The 21,112-nt window shown below is 43.9% G+C and overlaps 1 protein-coding gene across 1 annotated transcript in view; it reads left to right on the top strand.

The window, feature by feature from the left end:
• Positions 1–21,112, top strand: part of OXCT1 (3-oxoacid CoA-transferase 1) — a 448,860-nt gene that overhangs the window by 50,189 nt on the left and 377,559 nt on the right. Inside the window, exon 3 of the mRNA XM_069221450.1 lies at positions 19,785–19,875. Within this exon, the coding sequence (XP_069077551.1) occupies positions 19,785–19,875 (91 nt within the window). The remainder of the gene's footprint in view (positions 1–19,784; positions 19,876–21,112) is intronic.

The following is a 21,112-nucleotide window of genomic DNA, read 5'->3' as shown; positions in this document are numbered from 1 at the left end:
TAATGATGGGAGCAGAAGCTATATCCTCAACCTTTCTATTGAGGCATTGTACTTTTATCATTTAGGGGAACAATTCTTGCTGCTCGTGATCAGTGTTAAAAGGATAATTTGTCCATGACTGGAGACATTAGTTTGAAGATCAAGAAAAAACAAGCCTCAATCACGCAACATCTGATACCCACCACCTCCTTTTCTGATAAAGCTTCTCTTTGTATCAACTCATTCCATCTGAAGGGTCTGTGCAGTACATAGCTAGATAAAGCACCCTATTGGGAGCCTCTTCTGCACCCATTGACACCCAAGACCTGCACTTAGGGGACACTCTAATTTTTGTGTGTCACACTGAAATACCACTAAATACTAAGATCAGGAAAGAAAGGATTACTTGTCCTATTTTAATTGAGATAAAATAATGTTACACAAACATAAGTTAATCTCTGCTGATTGCAGCTCTTTCATTGTCGCTACCTCTAGTGCAGTGACATTCAGTAATTAACTTTGTCACTACATCTGAAGGTTTTATTGTCAAGACCATAGACTTCATTGGTATCTCATTGATTTACCCAGAAAACAGTGAAGTTTCACTTGACATATTGCTTTTTGTGCAGTTTCACTTAAGTCTCATTACCTCATTGTCATTGGAATCTTAAACATTGAGCAATACAAAAAGTGATGGACAGAAGTGATTAGATTTAAATTTAGCTAAAAACAATGCTCTGGGCATATTTTTTGCTTATTTTGTTATTACATTGGTCAATTAAAGCAGTCTACTGCTAAAAGAACAGTCCAGCTCAAACTGCTGTGCCATGGGCACTCTAATCAAGCAGTGCCAGATAGTTTTCGGCCTTCTTGGACTCCAAACGGAATAACACTAATGGCAACAACAACACTGAATGATGCATGGACTGACGTTTGGAGGGTACATTTATCTGATTAGGTTGACTGTTATGCTGTGGAGTAAAGACTTATTGGAGGACTGTAAAGGCACAATGAGCAAAACAAACAATGTGGTGGCAAAGCTATTTGATCTGGCTTCTAACAGTTCGTTGTTCAGTGGTGGTTCTGTTGGTGTCCTATTGTAAATCGCCACATTGATTAATACAAGAATGAGTCAATAGATGGATAAATGCATGCTTCTGTGCACAAAGTCACTTCTAGTGCCTGCATCTGGTCACTTTTCCTTGCACTTGAACATTCTTTCATCCACCATTTACTGCTGTGTGTACGTAGCTGACCATATCTTTTTGCCTATTAGCCTTACCTATTGGCTTTGCTGCCCATGCTTGTTGAGAAGGGTTTGGATTTACGTGGAAAGAGCTTTTATCAGTTAATTCTTCTATAAAGACTCCATACATGGATATTTTGACCCTGGTTGTGCTAAAGCTATTTTCATTGAAACAGTGGTACAGAATAGTTGATTTGTCCTGCAGTCAGAGACTGAATCAGTCACTATATGACTTTGAATGGGTGGGTTGGTTGAGTTGCAGCATGCCAAATTATTACTCCTCTCTGCTTACTCTTTGACAAAATGAAAAAGTTTGGAACAGACACATTTCCAGTTTTCTTTTGAAAGTTGGGTAGTTTTAATTTAATGCAGGTGTTCATTGGCTGATGTGCCAATTGTCCCTTGACTTCATCCCCTTTTGGATATGAGCATGGTCAGTAAATGAGAAGTAGGTTCATGTTTTGATTTATTGATGAGATGTTTAGTTCTCCATTTGTCCTAGAACTCTTAATCCAGCTTGCCTTGCATTTCCCATTTTTCACAAGACCTGAATCACTCGCTAGACGTCTGCTGCCCTTCGTGGTTTACCAGATATTTCTTCTCTGTCCCACTACTGTGCCTTTTTTGTTTGTTTTTTCTCAGATTACTGCCACAGATCATCACATCTATCCCTCCCTTACATTGTCACTCTTCACCCCCTTTGAACATTCTCTGCTGTGATCCGCACTCTTATCTTTCACAGACCGTTTATATTTTCTCCAAATCTACCAATATTCCTCTAAATTTTCCACCAAATATTTTATCTTTCTTTACACTCCTTGAACATATTGGGCCTCATTCCAACCCTGGCGGTCTATGACCGCCAGGGTGGAGGTCGCCGGAAGCACCGCCAACAGGCTGGCGGTGCTTCATATGGCATTCCGACCGCGGCTGCTGCGGTCGCCCAGCCGGGTCCAAGCAGCGCCGCCATGGGGATTCCGACCCCCTTCCCGCCAGCCTGTTTCTGGCGGTTTTCACCGCCAGAAACATGATGGCGGGAACGGGTGTCGTGGGGCCCCTGGGGGCCCAGCAAGATTTTCACTGTCTGCATTGCAGACAGTGAAAATCGCGACGGGTGCAACTGCACCCGTCGCACCCCTGCAACACCGCCGGCTCCATTCGGAGCCGGCTTCAATGTTGTAGGGCCTTTCCCGCTGGGCCGGCGGGCGCTCCCTTGGCGGGCGCCCGCCGGCCCAGCGGGAAAGTCAGATTGGCCTCCGCGGTCTTTTGACCGCAGAGCGGCCAGGTGGCGGTTCCCGCTTGGCGGGCGGCGACCGCCGCCCGCCAAAGTAGGAATGAGGCCCATTGTCTTTAAACAACCCTCCTTTTATTCTGCTCCAAACTCTTTTCCCTTTAATGATTTCTTCCTATGTCTGTAGTGAAATGGCTCTCAATTCCTGCCTTGCTAATCAAACCTCTTTTGATCTTTGTGCATGCATATAGTGCAAGCCTAGTTGTGCTCTGATGACAGTGTGGATCACTCTCACCTTGTTTCCACACACTATTCCCTTGGTATCTACAGCTTTACTATCCTTCAGTTCTTATTATAATGGTCTTGCTAGCCCTTTAAGCCTCCTTGACTGGACAGTCTCTTGGGGTGGACAAAACTTGTTGCTTTCGAATGACTCCCCAAGGTCTACTTCTTAGTGTCCTCTCGCTCCAATATTCTAAACGCTGAAATCCTATTCTTCTCTGGCTGTCTTTCCTCCTGGTTCCCCCTGCATATTTTTTGTCTGCTCTCATTCTTGCTGTGATCTGTTACCTTTGACCTATCATTGTAATTTCCGTTCACATTTTTTCCCCGCATTTTCTGCAGTTTCATTCTGGGGAACCACCTTAACATTTGTCCCATTCTGATGGATACTTTTACATACTGATTCCTCACCTCTTGAATCTCCTTAGGCTCCAGACTGGATCTGGAATCTCCTGCAATTTGTGCTATAGTGAACACCCCCACTTCAGCTGCTCATAAATGACATTTACTGTGAATGCCATTGTAGAGATACGAGGTTTGATCGAGGGTTGGCAAAGGAGTTAAGCACAACAAACAGAGGGGAATTTACCGAATGAAAAGCAAAAAAAAGAAAAAGTATGCAGTGAAGAAAAGATGAAATGGGAAAGAAAGGGAAAGATAGAATTGGAGGAAGCTGGAGAGAAAGGAATAAGAAATAAAGACAGGCAAAAGGCAAGAAAGAAATGGAAAAAAGAATGAAAGTTGACCAGACAGGACAAGAAAAAAAGGAAACAGAAAAAATGGAAAGAAATAGGGGATGAAATGAGGGTAAGGTAATTGACTGTCATACTACTGGAGGATAGGCAGCTGCAGACAGTGGTTTTTTTTATTTGTTTTTTATTATTTACTTTTTTAATATATTGTGAGTGCCCTTTACAAAGTTCCAGGCTTCAGCTTTGTGCCTACAAATGTACCATTTGACCCTTTAGAAAAAATCTTGGATTGAGAATGCACTTTCACCAATAGGAGACACTTCAAGGACACATCTAAAAGTAGTTGTACTAACTTGCTTCAGTCACTCAGAGTGGGAGGTATTTTAATTTTCTGGTTGTTCTCATGCTTTCAATAGCTTCTACTTACAGATAAGGGATGCCATCTACCTGTGGTGTGACTCTGTCCCATATTAGGAAAGATGACATAGAGCCACATACAAGTGCTACTCTTGCCCCCTGGCGTCAGGTTCATTTTGCCATACCTTCACCTTGGATCCAGAATACCATGACTGCTAGATTTCAGTGTTTTCTTTACAATGTGCACTGTTTCTATAAATTAATCTGGCAGTGTAGTAGCAATGTTGCTGTTGAAGACTTCAGGCTTCAAACTGTGCCACATTGGTCAGAAACAAATGTTTGTTGTGAACTCACATCGTCTGTGAGGTCTGGGGGTCAAATATGACTCTAAATCATGCAACATTTGTTCACTGGTGTACCCAATGGTGATCAGAGCGCAGGAGGCTAACCTTTACTTGGTGGAATCTATGAAACATGGTCGGTCTTGATTCCCTTCCTCGCTTAAGCTCAAGCAACATAAGCTAAGCTCTTTGGCTTAATCGTTGCAATCGTTAATTCTTCCATGGCCCTTAGTCTGCTCTGGAACAGGTAATGGCCTTCAGTGAGGCTATACTTCAGATGTTCTCTCTAGTTTGTCTTCTGGCCAAACTAAACTGTCAGTGCCCTAAGTTGTCCCTTAGAAGATTGGCCCCTCTCTGGCTCCTCCTGACCTTTTGTTCTGCTCTTTTGAAGGTCTCAACTGATGTTGCCCCATTGCCTCTGTCAGTGGCTCTAGCGATGTCAGTACTTGATCTGTTAGTACTGGCCCTGAATTCAGAACCATTGTCAGCGAGGGTCTGTCTTATGTCACACTACACAATTAAGGTGCAGCCTTCTGTTGAAGATTACTTCCCTGTAGCTTCACTGGCTCACTGTCTGTATTTTAGAAAAATGGAAGCCATTTTCACTCATTCATATGCCTGATCCAGCTCAATTTAGTGAGGATTAGGATTAGGGGGCAGGCTGTTTACTCCCTTTACGCTGTGATGAAGGCTGGTCTTTCTATGAACTTATAAAAGGCCAGTGAACTTTGCCCGATATGGCTCTTGATTAGCCGCATGGTCCTCCTCTTATTGGGGAGACAGTTTTTTTTACTGTGGTCATTACAGCTGCGGAAGGTTTACAACTACCCCTTCAAGCTGAGGAAACTAAAATTAATTTACTTAATGAAATCCTTCAGCCAGGGTGTTTTACTTCTGTGCCACGATTGCCTTTAAGTGAAACTTTAGGTAACCCTGCTTTGCCAGCCTAGTCTAAGGCTTTGGCTGTTAGCTTTCATATTGCTAGACACTATAGTCTAGCACCTGTGGACTGGATGTTCTTGACACTGTAAATTACGCCTGAGAGCCAGGTGGTGGAAGCTTACTCTTCTAAAATGAACCCATATTCTTTGTTGTATGCTTCTCCAGATAGAGAGTCAAATGTGTGGATGTAATTGGCAAGAAAGTTTTCCCTTCCAGCAGCATCCTGCTGTGCTCCTTAAGTGCTTTTTGTCTCTTGGCTTGGTGTTGCCAAATGTTTGGGATATAGTGTGTGCTAAAGCTCTAGGGGTATCTGATGGGAGCAGCTGAAGCTTATCTAGGAGGAATGTAAAGCATTTACAATACCACAGTTGTCAGACAATACCTCACTCACAAGAGAGAACCACAGAAGTGTTGCAAAAATAAAGGATTCTTTTTTACAGCACTATTACTACTAGAGTAGCATTGGTATATCTCCATTTGGAGATATCTACACACAATATATACTCAAAATAACCAACAGAAATAGTGTAATATGTACTGGGCCCTATCTGGGTGGGGCAAACCATATACTAAGAAAGTGGAATGTGAAATAGTGAACCCAAACAAGGTAAGTGTGGTAGTTAACTAGGGATTGGGAGTAGATGAAAACACCAGAGGTAAGTACGGTAAGTGTCCCCAGTGACCAGGTGGAGGTAGATACCCACCCAGTCGTCCCGTAGACTAACACTGGGAATAGTGGTTGGAATTCATGGGAATCAGAAACTTTCCCAGGGGACCCAGAGGAAACCAACAGACAAGGTGAAGGTTGGAGAGTGCCCCCACCTGCGGATACCCAGAAGACAGGAGTACCTACACCGGGGATCTGGATGCAGAGGGGAGAAGGGACTCTCTCTGAAGTCAGTGGAAGCCTTTGATTGTCTTGCCGGTGGAACCCAGGGATGGATTCTGGATGTGGAGGACCCGAAAAGGAAGAGGGACAGAGTCCCGCACCGTTGGAGGTGTCTAGGTGGTGTAGGTGGCAATGCCCACCCTCCAGGAGGTGAAGTTCCTGCAGGTCAATGGAGGAAGAAGTCCAGCTGTGGTGTACAGAAACTGCAGAAGATCCTAGGAGTCACCTACGAGCTGTCCCTCGACGGTCGCTGGATTGCAGGAGAGTCAGTGACTAGCCAAGTCACCAACAAGCACTGGCAAATGCAGGCAGAAGCTGAAGAGGTATTTGCAGAGTTTTGGGGACCAGCAAGGTCCATGAGACTCTACCGTGGAGGGGGAGACGGAGATTGCCCTCTGCACATAGGAAGGCCAGAAGAAGTCTTTTGAACCCCCACGCGTGACCCCCAAGAGATGGACACAAGGAATCACAAGGGGGCCTCAGCAGCACAACATAACAGAAGTCCCCCTTCGAAGGGGTTGCAGGACAGGGGCTGATCTCCAAGTTGCAGAGTGCTAGAGGCCGAGGCTTCTTGGTGCCTGAAGATCTCCTATAGGAAGAGTCAACAAGCCTTGGCAAGTGCAACAGTCACAGTGGTTCCTGTCCAGTGACTGGATCAGAGGCCCACAGTTTCTCAAGCTGGTCAAAAGACAGCAGGACCCAGAGGAAGTCCCGGACCCACCACCACCTGTGAAGCAGAGCCTTTTGATATCCGTGGAACAGTAGACCCCCCACTAGCTGGTCGACATCTTGAGTTGCCTGTCGATGCAGGGGAGTGACGACTCCACTCCAGGGGAGATTCCTTCATGCTTCCAGGTACAAACAGAGTTTGTGTGACTCTGGAGGATGCACAGCCTTGGATGTTGCAGAATTCTTGCAGGATCCAGAGAAATAATGTTGCAATGGGAACCGTCCCACCAGAAGCAGACGTGTTTCGGTTCCAAAGCAGACCAGCAGCAGTTCGAGAGGCAGGAGCAGATGATGTCTTGCAGAGAATTCCTTGGAGAGTCTTGCTTGACGAATCTGGGGACCCACCCACGAGTAAAGCACTTAAGTAACCCTAAAAGGGAGTTGGTCACTCTCTGAAGTGACACACCTATCAGACGGGGTCAGGGACGTCATCTACCTGGCCTACCCAGTCAGATGCTGCCAGAGGCATCTGCCCATCTTGTTTCCAAGATGGCAGAATGAAGGGGCCACCTGGCGTAGCTCTGTGCAGCTCCCTAGGGGAGGAGCTGGACTGCGGGGGGAGGATGCACTTTTGAGCCAGAGTGGAAACTGGGGGTTCCTGAACTGGTGCAAACTGGATTATGCAAGGAGGGCACTAAATGTGCCCTTTAAAGCAATCTAATGGCGCTCAAAGGCCACCCCACCCCAGCCCTTAGGCACCTAATTTACAAGAAATCCTTTGTTCTGCCTCTCTGGCCTGAGCCAAGGTTGAGAGCAGGCATGCAGAACAGTGTCTGGGGGTCAGCAGCAGCGTGGGCTGGCAGCTAGACCCCGTAAGGCTGCACAGGCAGAACTGGGGGATCCTCTAAGGAACCCCCAGAGTACATGGTATCACACAACTAGCACATGAATTGGTGTAGTTGCATGATTCCAGCATGTTTGATACCAAACATGCCTAGGTTCGGAGAAGCCATTATATAGTTGGACCACTCGTCCACTACATACCTTAAGGTGGCTGCCCCGCGCTTAGAGTCCAGGAAATGGAGCCTGGGATTTGTAGGGGCACTCTGCTCTTGCAGGGGTACCCTCACACTTAGGGACATGCACCCTGCCTTGGGCTGAAGGGCCTACCAGAGGGGTGACTTAGGGGGTCATTCCGACCCCGGGGGCGCCGCCCGCCGGGCGGAGACCGCCAGAAGACCGCACCGCGGTCAAATGACTGCGGCGGTCATTCTGACTTTCCCGCTGGGCGGGCGGGCGACCGCCAAAAGGCCACCCGCCCGCCCAGCGGGAAAGCACCAGCAACGATGAAGCCGGCTCCGAATGGAGCCGGCGGAGTTGCTGGTGTGCGACGGGTGCAGTGGCACCCGTCGCGATTTTCAGTGTCTGCTAGGCAGACACTGAAAATCATTATGGGGCCCCCAGGGGCCCCACAACACCCGTTCCCGCCATCCTGTTCCTGGCGGTTTTTACCGCCAGGACCAGGATTTCGGGAAGGGGGTCGGAATCCCCATGGCGGTGCTGCGAGCAGCGCCGCCATGGAGGATTCTTTGGGGCAGGAGTAAACCGCCGGTTGCCCTTTTCTGACCGCGGCTTTACCGCCGCGGTCAGAATTGCCCATGAAGCACCGCCAGCCTGTTGGCGGTGCTTCCGCGGCACTCTGCCCTGGCGGTTTTCAACCGCCAGGGTCAGAATGACCGCCTTAGTGTCTAAGTGCAGTGACCAGGATATAAGGTAAGTCTTATATCAGTGGTGAAATGTGCATGCACCATTTCACACAGGCTGGAATGGCAGACCTGCAGACACAGTTTGCATGGTCCCCCATGGATGGCACAATACATGCTGCAGCCCATGGGGTACCCCCTGGTGTACCAGTGCCTCTGGGTGCCAATGTACCATATACTAAGGATTTACATGAGTGTACCAGTATGCCAATTGTGGGTGTAAAAAGTTACCAAGCAACCAAATTTAGGGGAGAGAACCCTGGCACTGGGCCCCTGGTTATCTGGATCCCAGTGCACTACTTTCCAAAAAGTACTGACACCAGGCAAAAAAGTGGGGTGGTACTACAACCAGAACCCAGCTTACTACACAGTGACCCTTGACTAAGTTCTTCTGGTCTTGGACCACCAGGGCTGGGACGTTCGCTTTCATGTACTGGTCCTGCAATCCCACAGGAAATACCTGCATTTTGAAGTAGGATTTACTCGCTTTCAGCACAGCTTACTACCCTTACATTGGGCCTGTTTGTCTTTTGAAAAGTCATGTCTTAGTGTTCCAGTACCTCTTGACTGGCCACTGAAGGTGGTCCCACCTCGAACTGCCTGTAGAAGATGATGTAATTGCTGTTTAACCTTGTACTCCACATCCGCGAATCTATAGCTTATCTGCAACTCACCCAAGGGCTACACTTTACAGGGCCATCTTGGACATTTTTGCTTTGAAAGTACTCTGCGCCTCTACGAGTGTGGTGCTTGTAAAACAAAGTCCTCACCTCCGAGGACTGTTCTCAGGACTCGCAATGGTGATTACAGATGCTATATACCCCATCTCATACCCATACCAGGTAGAGGACAGGTTACACCAGTTATACTCACAGCATGCCCTTAATTTTTATATTAATAGGACTAAGGAGAACCCCATTAATGATAAATTGTCTATTGTCATCCCTGGAAAGGGAAAAAGTTCACCACAAGTAAACCTGGTGCAGATGGATGGTCCTCTGCATCAGAATGTGATATGCCTTGTCCAGAAAGGGCCCTTCTGTGGGCCTTGCAGCCCATTCATCTATAGTAAAGGCTGGGGGATTCCACTGGATGGGGACCTCCACGCAGTGTCCCTTGGTGCAGACGATGTTCTGCTCTACATTAGACATGCTGGTGGACACTTCTTCGCTGGCGACCTTCTTCCAGGAGTTAAAAACAGTAGTGGGTCTTGGGGTAAGTTGGGGGAAATTGCACACCTTCACCCTACGGAGTAACACCCAACCACTCCCGGTTCAAATAGGCCCCACACCTCTCACCTGGAAGGCCACAGCCCCCAAATGCTTATACCATTGCTAGGGAGATCTGTTGGAGGGCAATCTCAAATAGGCATAAACCTCTCTGCGCACTCAATACAATTCTGGCAGCGTCTCCAACTAGCCCTTTCAGGCAGGATTGCACTGTCCAAAATGATAATGCCCCCCTCCCCCAACTCCTATACTACCTTTGCCAAAGTCCCTGTACACTCCCCCACAATACTTTTTTCGCGACCATTAGCGTTTACTGGGTGACTTACTCTGGAATGATAGTAGGCGACAGATTGCCCTCTGAATGCTCCAGCTGGGAACCGGTGGCATAGGAGCCCCTTCTTTCTAAACTTATTATCTGGCGGCCCAACTCCATTCGGTGGCTTGCTGGCTGGCAAGACAACCTTTGAGACCACTACCGAGGCCGGCCCACTCCACCCTTATACACTCCGACAACTTCTTCATCCCCATATCAAGATACACCACGCCTGGTCGCTACTGGGGTGGCTGGCGTGAAAGTGTCTCACCCAAGCTCTCTGACTTACAAGCAAAAGCACCTTTTACGCCCCCAGCATCCTTCTACCAATACTCCATAGTACACAGGGCCCTATCACTGCGGAACAGTTGGTTGACTGACAAACCTGTGGATTTGACTCAGTGAGTGACCTGTCCTGAGACAAAGAACTCTTTGAGCAGCTCCAACATGAATACGCTATCCCACCCGGCCAGTTTCTATAAAATGGCCTCCTACTGTCCTCCATGCGCACTCTCTGGAGACCACTAGCGGTGGAACTACCCACACATGAAGTCATTCATTCTCTTTACCTCACGGGGCAAGGAAGACATTTCTTCTCCTGGCTCTAAAAAAGCCCTACGAATACACATAGACACCCTTTTAGCACACCTTCGACAAAAGTGGAGGATAACCTCAGCAGACCCCTACACGATTCAGAATGGGTTACAACACTGGAATCCCCCAATATGGTCTCCCGTAATGCGTGCTTTAAAAAAAAAAAAATTGTGCTTCTACACTGGGCCTATCTGCCTCAATAAAATGTTCCCTGCAATGCACCTCGCCTGCCCGCGATGTTTGAGCCCCATGGCAGACATCCAGCGTATGTTCTGGTCCTGTCCAGCCACTTCTGGGATGAGGTTTATGCCGTCCTAGCCACAGTTACAGAACTCACTACTCTTAAAACCTGGGATGCCACCCTCCCTGGGAATCTTCCCAAAACGCCAACACCATAAGATGTGCATTTGTTTTGCTAACTTGACCCTCCTGTTGGCCAGCCACCTCATAGCAATGCACTGGAATCCTCCACACGCCCCCTTGCTGACTCTCTGGCACTCGGCGGTTAGAAGATGGGGAGATGCAGAAAGCTCCTCTCTACACTGGCAAGAGGCCTGCTGTCTTCAACGTCACCCCATTGCAGTAGCATGGAATGCCTTACTCCTATAGTACAAGACCCTAACAACAAACCGGTACCTCCATCGTCACTGCTTTGCGCTAATTCACAGGGGGCATTCTGCAGGGGCGGCATCCCCTTTATTTTGAAGGAGACACACTCAGACAAGCACAACCGTAGCACCTATTTACCCCCTGAACACACATACACAGGGTGCGCCCTCTATAACAAGCAGGCCAGCACCATATAACTCAGCACAGCCCTCTCAGCTACTTAGTCCGTAGCCAGTGGGCTGTCCCCCCGGAGCAACTGATGATGCCTCAGTTTGGTACATCTCAGTACACAGAGATCATTAAGGAGGGTGGACCGTGAGGGACGCCACTGGGACTTGACCGAAGGAATTAACTCACCCAGTTGACCTCTGCTTTGTCGCCGCAGTGCTCCTAAAACTCTAGACTGCACGAGACATACTACCAATCTTCTTCTGCAAGGTTAATACCTATTTTAGACTGATGATGCACTGTTTGCTCTCCCTCTGTGAAATAGTCTGTGCAGTAATATTATTTGAAGGTATTAGTGGAAGTAAATCGCTTTTTATTGTTAAATGTTTGTTTTTGTAAAACGCCATAAAATGTGTTTTAAAACAAAAAACAATTTGGAGACTTTTTGGGGTCTGTCTTCTCTGGCATAATCAAATCACTTTTCCATCCGAGAAGAGAAACAACGTATCTGATCTGTGCAGTACCTCTCTTATCTAAGGATAAAAACACAGGTTTAGATTTAAGATTATGGCAAATAGTGATTTGAGAAAGGTCAGCAGGCTGGTGCACAGAAAAATAGTTTTTACAGACTCAAGAAACTGATCACTAACCATTATTTGAAAGACCTTAGCTAGGTCAAGAGCTCAATGTAGTTTTTTTGAATTTTTTTATTATTATTATGTGCCAATGACAGCAGTTTGTCATTGGCATCAAAGTGGTGGAGGAGTTGTGGTTGCAGATGATGTTGAGAAAGAGAGGACCATTGGAGATTACAAGTAACAGGATAACTTTCTTTGCAGTTTATTGAACTGCCTTTAAGAGGACACTTTCCAAAAATACATGTATGTAATCCCCTTTCCACCCCTTAATGGTTCCCCTGATTAATTGCTGTATGGGTTAAGCCTTTTGTTTTGAATGTTGTGTTATTTTGCTGTCCTAGAATTTTTTTTCACTTTGACATACCTAATTAGGGGAATGACTAAATAGGAAATTAGGCACACTTAGGCCATTCTTGTATAATGTCTCTTAGTAATCATCATGGACTTTGTACAGGCTTATCAGCTCAGTGGCATATATTTAGTACATCAAAAACTCAGTTCTTTGTTTTACTTCCCTGAGGGTTATTGGCTTCCTAGACTTCTGTGGTAAAATTATGTCAGCTTATAGTTCCTTTAAATTCTGTAGCAAACTTAAATCACTCCGTCCATCACTTCTTATGTAGTTTTCTTTCAACAATTTATGGCAAACTCTTTTGGAGAAGATGCTGCATTCCTTCTGGATTCTATGCTCTGTCTTTGAAGCACTGTTTAACAATCCAGGGCCTTACTTGTGAGCTGAAACAAGCCTCCCTGTTTGGGCCATACATCAGACTAGGCCGTTTTGCTGAAGCCTGCCGCAAGCGGGTCAGCTCCTCCGACGCCTCGAGCAGAGCTCTGCACATTGCTCACCTTTTTATATAAAATGAGCAGAGATCCCAGAAAAGGTCTAGAAAGCTCCTTGAAACAGTTCCACGACCGGCTCCCGGATGTAGTTGGCCCGGGAACGCAAATAATTGACATTACTGAAGAGGCATACATTAAGGGTCTTCCATTGTACCTCCAGCATTTTAAGTGGTTGGACCAAAGACCTCTGGTATTATTAGGAAACGCTAACGCTGGCCTTAATTGATTAATTAAAGGCAGATTTAATTAACTAAACCCTAAACCAGGTAATTTAGCTGGGAAGAAAGCTAGTGAGAACCCGAAGGGACTTTTATTTGGGGAACATCTGGTCAAAAGCCTCTGTAAATACGTTGCCACCTTTTACAGCCCTGGATAAGCCTAAAAACAACATATGTAGAGTATTCAGTGGAAGTATTTTTGGCAGGGCTGGCGGAAGGGGACTTTCTGCCTGCTTAGGTTACCAGAAGTCTCAAGTCAGTAACCTCAAGCAGAGAGGCTATGGTAGAGGATATTAAGCCGGTGCAAGCACTTCCTTCTACCCTCAGAGAGGCAGCTATCAGCGAACAAGAGGAAGTTAGCCCCGTGGTCAGGCGTCTTCTGGATAACAGAGTGACCGTAGCGACTTCTTCCCTGGGAAAAGTATGTGGTTGTCTAAAATATTTTATCAAAGAATGGGATACAAGAACACAAGACCTATGTGTTTTAGAAATGATTCAGGGTTTTTAAATGGATTTCACAGAAATCCCCATTCAGTATGTTCCTCCAAAAAGAGTTGCTTTCAACCCAGACTAACACAGTGGGGTAGATAAAAAGGTAAAGTCTATGTTGATAAAAGGGTATATTGCAGAGAAAAGAGAATTTCTGAAAGTATACTTTTCCTGGTAGAGGAAAAAAGACAAGAGGCGTTATAAACTTGAGGGGCTTAAATATATTTTTATTTATAGACCTGTTTTGATATTATTGCGTACTCTGCAATTTTTAGGTTTCATGATAGACCGGGTCAACGTGGTTTTACTGTTGCCAGTAAAGAAGGTGACAGAGATAAGGAAAGAGTTTTGCTATGTATTCAAGAGTTTTTGACACTAAGGAAATTAGCAAGGTTTATAAGTCTCTTATCCTCTTCAATTCAGGTAATTTTTCCAGGGCTGTTACACTATCGCGCATTGCAGGGAGTAAAGGTGAGAGCCGTCTGGGCAGGCTTATGGTATGGAGACAAGCTAAACCAGAGGCAAAGATGGAATTAGGTTGCTGATTGTAGAATTTAGATGCCTGGAATGGGCGAGCAATTTTTGGTTGAGTTCCAGATTTCACTTTTGAGTCTGATGCAAGTCTAGCTGGCTGGGGTGCACGTTTGGGTTTACAGGAGACTGGTTCATTGTCAAACAAGGAGAGAGAGCAACACATAAATTGTTCAGATTTTACACCAGGTCTCCATGCTCTTATGAGTTTGACATAATTTGCAAGGCAGAGCTACATTGTTAAAGATGGGCAGTGTTTCTGTAGTGGCCTATATAAATTTATGAGAAGGCACAAGATCCCCTATGTTGTCAGAGTTGGCAAAAGAGCTTTGGTTGTTTTTATAGAACACAAAATCAGTTTGCGAGCAGAAGATTTGCCTGGGAAGGAAAATGTAACTGCATATTGGAATTCAAGGTATTTGATAGATTACAGTGATTGAAAGCTAAATCAGGATTGCTTCATGAAGTTTGAGTTATGGTGTCGTCTGGCGGTAGACCTGTTTGTGAGCAGGTTGACATTGTAGCTAAAAAAGTATCTTGGACGCAGGATGTACAGGCTCTAGCGGTGGATGTTTTTTTTTTCAGAGTTGCACGGTGACAAGCACATATGCGTTTCCCCACCTTCCCAATGATTCAGAAGTCCTACAGAAAGTGAAGAGTGAGAAATGTGTTCCGGTTCTGGTCACTCCATTCTGGATGCCACAGGCATAGTTCCCAATGTGTTTGGAACTGGCATGCAATATACCATTTTATCTTCCTGCAGTGGAGGGTATTTTGAGAGACGTAGATGGAGAGGAACATCCTTTAGTCCAGACTGGGGTTTTGAACCTTCTTGTCTTGAAAGTATCAGGACATCCTTAGGCATGTCAGGTGTTTCAGGAAAAGCTGAGTTACTGTAAGAGTCTTGGGCACCAGGTACTCGGTGAAGATATAAAGGAATTTGGAAATTATTCGTTCATTAGTGAATGGAAAGGAATTAGTATCCTGTGGAGGCACCGGTGGTGGAGGTAATTAACTTTCTGGTGGAACAATTTGCTAAGGGTCTTAGTTATAGAACAATAAATTGCTACAGGTTGGCAGTCTGTGCTAGACACAGTCAGGTTAATGGTAGGAGTGTAGGGAAACAATGTGTTTGTTTGTAGGGTTCTTAAAAGCATCAGAATGCGGAGAGCTCTTAGGCCAAAGTATGCGGGGATGTCAGTTCTGTGTTACCCTTGTTAACCTCATGGCCAGGCAATAGATAATTTCGATTTGAAAAGACTAACTATGAAGATAGCATCCTTGTTGGGCCCAATCTCTGTTCTGTTTATAAAGCTTTGGAAGTAAGGAACAGGATCTATGACTCATTTGGAGTAAGCTTTGATGTCACAAAAAGAACTAAAACCATGTTGGAGGCTATTATCCAAAATTTGATGCGTGCAAGAAGCTGTGTGTAGTAGATTGTATGAGAGAATATGACTGTTGAATGCAGGAGTTTTGCCCTGATGGATTGAACAGATTAATTATTTCTTCTGTGAAGCTATTCAAGGCAGTAAGTACAGCTACTATTGCAAAATGGGTAACATGTACAATGCAGCAAGCAAGTATTGATTTACAGAAAGTCAAGGCACATTCAGTAAGCAGTGCAATATCTAGTCAGATCTTTTGGAAAGACAGAAGCCTGGAAGATATGAGAGCGGCTGATTGGTTGAATGCTTCTGTTTGCCAATCATTATTGCAAGCCAACAGGGCACATGGCAAATGTGGTGTTAGAGGACTACCAAAATGCATAGTGGTAGCTTCCAGTCTTGTAATGAAATGGCGAATAATGCCTTTAATGAAATTCAGATTCCCTAGGCATTTTATTAGGAGAATCGCTATTCTGTTTCCTGATGAAAAATGAGGTGATGTAGTAAAGGCATGAATAAATATACATTTCATTAACTTATGACTAGAGACGAGATGGAAACTAGCAATGGGAGTCTGTAGCAGAGAAGTATGAGGACCGTCTTGTGAGTTTTGGACTGAAAGTAGGTGATGTCTATTCTCTAAATGGCAGTATAATGGGAAAGCATGGATTGAAAGGTTCAGGCGTGGATTGTTGATTACTGCTTGTTGGTTTAATTGATAATGTGCTCTGTCTTGTTGTTTGAATCTCTATTGAAAGTTTTGACATTTATCAACAATCGTACACTGCAGTCATTCTATATGCATGAGCTATATACAAAAGGCAAAAAAAAAAATCAATAGTATTCAGATTTGGTTAGAAGAATGAAATACAAACAGCGGTATATTAGCAGTAAGGGTATTATTTGTGCAAAGTTATTGATTGTACACAGACTAAGGGCGTGATTTAGATCTCAGTGGAGGGGTTATTCTGTCGCAGTGGTAACAGATATCCCGCCCACCGAAATCCCAAATACCATTGTTTTCTATGGTATTTAGATTTCTCCAGACGGGATATCTGTCACTGTTGTGATGGAGTAGCTCCTTCGTCGATATCTAAATCAGGCCCAGTATTCCTAATTTGTTCTTAAGATAAACAAAGGAGAAAGAATGAATATCATCCTTAAATAGATTATCAAGGTTTATCAGGATTTTCTATAATATCTCCTTTTGAAGTTTCCAAAGTTTGAATTTACCTAAAGCACTCTGTTTATATTTTTTAATGATATCCAGTTAAAAAATATGGAACTGTTGTTCAGGTCAAAAGATTCTGAAGTGTGGAGCTCTGTAGAGAGAGAGATACATTCTAGACCTTGTTGAATGTAGACAATTGGCCATTTAGCCAATACAGCACCCTTTCATATGAGGCGACTGTTGCCATGTTTTCATGCCATTTCATTATTGTTGGAGCGATGACAGATCTCCAGTGGCAATCTTTGGTACTCCCAGTGCTGTCTCTAGCCATCGTTTGGTATGATTGGTGATGCTCATAATGTCCTGTGTAGCCTGTAGAATTCCCAGTTCAGTTGATCGTCGGATATTAACTAGTAGATGTAGTTGTCTCCAGATTTGTCACCAGCACAATTATACATGCATGCAGGACCATGTTCACCTTCATGAGTACATCGCCAACATTGGCCTGTCGCTGTTAACTTAGCTATTTGAATCTTATATAGAGACCAATACCAGTCATGGAAGTTGTTTTAAAAAAAAAAAAAAAAGGAAAATCATTCTGGCTGTCTGAGTCCTGTATCGTGACTGAGTAGTAGGTCTTGCCACTCTTCTTAATTGAGACAAGATTGCCATCGCCTTTGAAGTAACTTCCTTGGTTGGTTTGCAGTAAAGGTTGTCAGTTAGAAATCTGTATATGCTTGAAATTACTTTCTTATATGCTCTGTCTTGTTTTAATGGATTTACTGCACGAGTAAGAAGGTTGCTTATGGTGTGGCTTACCAACATTGCAGTCATAAGGAGTGCAGTGTTATGGGTCTTGATAAAGTTATATAGTTTGTATTTGGAAAGGGAGGTGATACTGTGATTCCATCTGTGATGGAGTGACCTTGATGAATAGGAGCAACTCTAAAAGTCTCTTATATAGCGAACTATACACCATGGCATCTCTAGGAACTGAGGTTGCTGTTTAGTTTTTGTTATTTTGATGGATATACATTTTTGTTTCAGATACTCATGGTGTGTTTGATGGCTGGTTAGTGGGAATCGATATGGTTTGTTGTACGTTGGTGGTCTTGAGTGGGCCTTACTGGTGTTAACAGTTCAGGAGAAAGATCACACATGTTAAATGTAGTTTTTATTTTAATAATTTTTGTTTGGTGATATTAATGGTATGCATGATTAAATGAAGGGTAGTGAATATAGTTTTGATTGCTGCTTAGTTTACACTGTTTGGCAGTGTAGATGTTTAGCGGTGATGCCAAGTTACAGTATAGTGGTGCATAAAGTTAATAATGCTAATGATTATGGACATTAATGTGCAAAATACTTTGCATGAAAGTGTGATGTTACCTTAGCTTGAGTGTCCTTTCTGCAAAGGACCAGCGAAGCCCGAGATTGATTAGAGAATACTGAAGTTGCAACAGGAACCAATGATATATTCAGAGCTTTCAAGTAGACCATTTATTTGGCAGAACCTCTGAGTTGTGTTGGTTTTGCTCCGATCTGCAGCCCTTCTTGCACCTACATCCTACGTTCCTGTGCAGCAATGTTGAACAGTCCGCAGGAAAATGCTCAATACTTGGAGACCTGTTTGTCTTTAAGAAATTATGTATTAATGCTAAGGGAGGGCAGCTGTAAAAAGTAATTTTGTCCACCACATTTAACATCATGCAGAGGTTTTTCAACAGGAACAGTTGTCACTTTAGAACACCGTGCATTGCTGGTGGCCATAGTGAATATCCAAGAGACAGATTGTATTGTCGCTATTGTGTGGTTGAGTGAAAACTGTAAAGAAGATGGCTGTGGAAGGGGAGTGCTGGTATATGGACTTGGTGATTAATATTGTATTGTAATAGTATTTATATAGTGCTTACTACCCCTGATGAGGCGTCGAAGCGCTTTTCGGCGAGTAGCACTCTACCCCGGAACCCAAAAGGAATTAGTGGTGGAATAGTATAGGGAAATATGAGTAAAGTTTTAGTAATAGTTAATTTGAGCCGCGGATATGTGAGTGTGTTAGTGGAGGAGGGAAGAATCCAGAAGTGTTAATTGGGAGTTTATGGTAATAGGATTTAGGCTTGGGATGAGTAAAGGGTGGATGAAAGAGGGAAGAGTCTGTGGAAAGGGTTAGAGAGATCATAGTAGCAGGAGGGGTTTTGGATGAGTTAACGGTGAGATAAATGAGGGACAATTTAGTAGGGTTGTTTGGGAGTTCAAGGTAGTAAAGTGAGCTTTGGGTGAGTTAGATGTGGAAGAGGAGGGAAGAGCTTAGGCAGGGTTATTTAGGAGATGAAAGTAGTAGAATGGATTTGGGATGAGTCAGAGTGGGAATGGAGGATAGATTGATAGAGACATGACATAAGGTGATGAGTAGACAAAGTGATATAAAATGAGAGCAGGGATTCATAAGTATCTAATATAACAAACTTATCTAGGAGCTATGCAATGACCTATGAACATGTTAAGCATAGAAACACGCATAGAAACACACACACACACACACACACACACACACACACACACACTACATTAGTTTAACAGGTTTAAAGAGTATGCGTGTAGTTTATGACACAGTAGCGATACATTTTTCTAAAGAACTATATGTAACTAGAATATACATATAATCAGATAAAAATATTTATCAACATAGGCATATGCAGTCCATAGCTGTATTTATCCCGATCTAAATTTTTGTACGCGTGGGATTTCCTGTGATTTTTCACTTCCAACATATACTCTATATTACTTTTTAATTGTTTCAAGGTGGTCATTCTTTGGAAGAGAGTATCTGCGAACACTGTTTATTTAAAAAAACGCCCCCCTTTTTTCCTAAGGTTTTGTATCGAAGTCTGTTTTTAAATCTTCCACCCGCAATGAATTTTCTTTTCTGCAAGGACTCTGTTGTCATGCAGCAATGACTCTCACACACGATTCTTTTGTACGCTTATTTGCAGGACATGCTAATATCCTGAGAGAACATCCTGTAAACATGAGGCTTATGCTGACAGCCAGTGCCTTTTATAATTAAAAAAGAAGCAGAGAAAATGTGCTAAAACTGTATGTGAAGTCTAGTCATTGCTGACAGACACATTAGTTTGGAAATTCATTTTGTTGCAATAAAATAATACTGTTCTTTTTAATGCCCTTGTGTGTTTCTCCTTAGGCTTTGGGTTGTGCGGCATTCCAGAGAACTTGATTGGAGCATTATTGAAGACTGGTGTAAAAGGAATCACAGCAGTCAGTAACAATGCTGGGTGAGTGGTCACATTAATGAGTTTGACATGGCATTTTCAATTTTTTTTTCTGCCTGCCAATGTAAACATCAGCACTCTTTTTAGAAGCCTTAGTTCCAGTGCTATACTATTTCCCCAAGACAAGCTTTTTTATAAGTTGACAGAGATGAGATTCCTCTCACAGCAGACTATCACCCAGGAACAATGTATTCATGCTTGTTGAGGCAACCAACCACCAAATGTTTGACACATAGATGATCCATGAATATGTATAGTTTTGATATGTCCATACTCTTACCACACAGTCTGAGAAACAAACCGGAAAATAAATATAGTTCTAATTTAGCTCGGAGGACCCACAAGAGAATTCCATCCCAAATGGGAACTGCTTGTAGTTATCCACAGGCTTAGAAACTGATGAAAAATATATGGCAGTTAGTAGCTTGGAAAAATATTGGGTGATGTTCAAGGTACTGGCTAAGATGAAGGAAAGAACTCTGAAAGACAGCTGAGATGATGCATGGCTGAGAAGAAACCATCAAAAATAAATTATGAAAAATAATTCTACCTAGACAGGGTTACAGTGCTGGATAAGAGCTAGGTCATCTCTCAAATTGACACAAAGCTTGAAATACAGCTGAATTAGTTGAATTACACCACAGTATCCCTTACACATGGTACCCCTGGGCATCAGCAGTGCAAGCTTCTCTCCTTCATGGAACAGGTTCAGCTTAATAGCAGCAGTAGAAGCTTCTCTTCCGGACACCACAGCATTAACACAAGCTTCTTTCTGTCACACTGCAGGTTAAAGTAGTCCTCATCCCAGATGGACAATATTTTAGGTGGGATGAAAAAGGTGGGAAGTCTAAAAGAGACACTGGTAACTAGGAATACTTTACTAGATAGAGCCTTGGCCTGTGTAATAAAGGCTATGGTTTAAAACGTGTGAAATAAAATACGGTCCTTAACAAAGAATGCCTCTCTCTTGTCCAGTATTTTATTTTCTTTCCCTGAGTTTTATATGATTGCATCCTGACATATAACTCAAGTCATACACCTGAAAACCTACCATTCCTTGGCTTTGCCAGTGCTTTTTTGCTCTATCATACGAATGAGTAACAACACCATTTTTGTTTGAATAAATAGAATCGAATATTTCAAATCTGCAAATGTGAGATTCAATTAAGCATGCCTATGATCGGTGGAAAAAGAGGTGGCCTTCAGATTGCCTTAATCACGTCTGTTCCCCTTCAACCCA

This window comes from Pleurodeles waltl, chromosome 1_1 (assembly GCF_031143425.1).
Source record: "Pleurodeles waltl isolate 20211129_DDA chromosome 1_1, aPleWal1.hap1.20221129, whole genome shotgun sequence".
Lineage (NCBI taxonomy): Eukaryota > Metazoa > Chordata > Amphibia > Caudata > Salamandridae > Pleurodeles > Pleurodeles waltl.
The sequence above is the reverse complement of the archived record's forward strand: the minus strand, read 5'-3'. Positions and strand labels throughout refer to the sequence as shown.